Source organism: Salvelinus sp. IW2-2015, linkage group LG7 (assembly GCF_002910315.2).
Source record: "Salvelinus sp. IW2-2015 linkage group LG7, ASM291031v2, whole genome shotgun sequence".
Classification (NCBI taxonomy): Eukaryota; Metazoa; Chordata; class Actinopteri; order Salmoniformes; family Salmonidae; genus Salvelinus; species Salvelinus sp. IW2-2015.
The window spans coordinates 20358067-20359304 of record NC_036847.1 but is presented as its reverse complement, the minus strand read 5'-3'; the positions used below and the strand labels follow the sequence as shown (position 1 = coordinate 20359304).

The 1238-nt window shown below is 46.1% G+C and overlaps 1 protein-coding gene across 1 annotated transcript in view; it reads left to right on the top strand.

Moving 5' to 3' along the window:
• Positions 1-1238, top strand: part of hdac7a (histone deacetylase 7a) — a 72201-nt gene that overhangs the window by 52690 nt on the left and 18273 nt on the right. Inside the window, 2 exon segments of the mRNA XM_070444515.1 lie at positions 498-635; positions 801-910. Of these exon segments, the coding sequence (XP_070300616.1) occupies positions 498-635; positions 801-910 (248 nt within the window).

Here is a 1238-nt window from a genome sequence, read left to right as displayed (position 1 = left end):
CAAATGTTTAGTTCTCACATGCCTTGTGCCTCAGGGCCTGATGCTATGAGGCTACACTCTTCAATTAGCCCATAAGATCCTTGTTACAAAGCTGTAATGCTGTAATCTGAAGCACGGTTGCCTGCCCTACACACAGCCCAGAGAGATGACTGACAGAGTATTCATTATAACACAGTTTTGACACACAGTTAATTAGCCACGTGGCTGCACACTACTTCATCACTGTCATCCTGTTCATAATACCTGTTTGGAATCGGATCTAGGCTTCACAATGCCTGTAGAACCTGTTTTAGAGAAGCTCACGGTAAATCTAAATGTTTCCTACATATGGTACATTCTGTACATCAGCAGAATTAAACTGCTGAGAATGTATGAATGGACAGGAAATTCTATCTCTCAATGGTATTGATCCTCATTTCTACATTGTACTCAGCTACTAACTTTCTTTTGTATTGGATAGTTTTCGGAGACAGTAAATGTATACTAATGATGTTATCTCTGTCGTTGAGCAGCCTCAGAGCCCAACCTGAAGGTGAAACACAAGCTGAAGAAACACCTGAACACTCGTAAGAGTCCTCTGACACGCAAGGAGAGTGCCCCGTCCCCCATCAAACACCGGGTGCCCGACACTCTGGGTAGGTACCTCACTCCCCCAAACACTGCTGCCCGCTATACTCTGTGGTGCCAGGGCTAATAGAATGACTGAGATATGTTGTGTTATGAACTCTCTCACTTCCTCTCCCTTTCTCTCTCTCGCCCTTTCTCTCTCTCCCTCCCTTTCCCCCTTTTTCTCTCTGCAGACTCGTCCCCCAGCAGCAGTAGCACACCAGTGTCTGGCTGCAGCTCGCCTAACGACAGTCTACCCAATGAGAACGGAGTGCTGCAATCTGTTGGCGGGCTGTCCCATGAGGTTATTATCCGATTGGTATTTACCCAGCCTCCCTTCCCCTACACACACATACACCTATACATATGCATGAAGCTTTGATTCTCCTCTCTAGTGTGTTTGTGTGGAGATGGGACCAGTAGAGCCTTAGTTTCTGGACTGTTTGTTCAGTGTGTTTCTCTAGGCTATGCGGTCTGGGTAATGAAATGTTTAAAACAGTGATACTGGAGAAGGACATCTGTCTGTAGCCCTGTAGCTGAACACAACACCAGATCACCTAATCAAACTCTCTCCACCTCGTTGAACACAACACCAGATCACCTAATCAAACTCTCTCCACCTCGTTGAACAC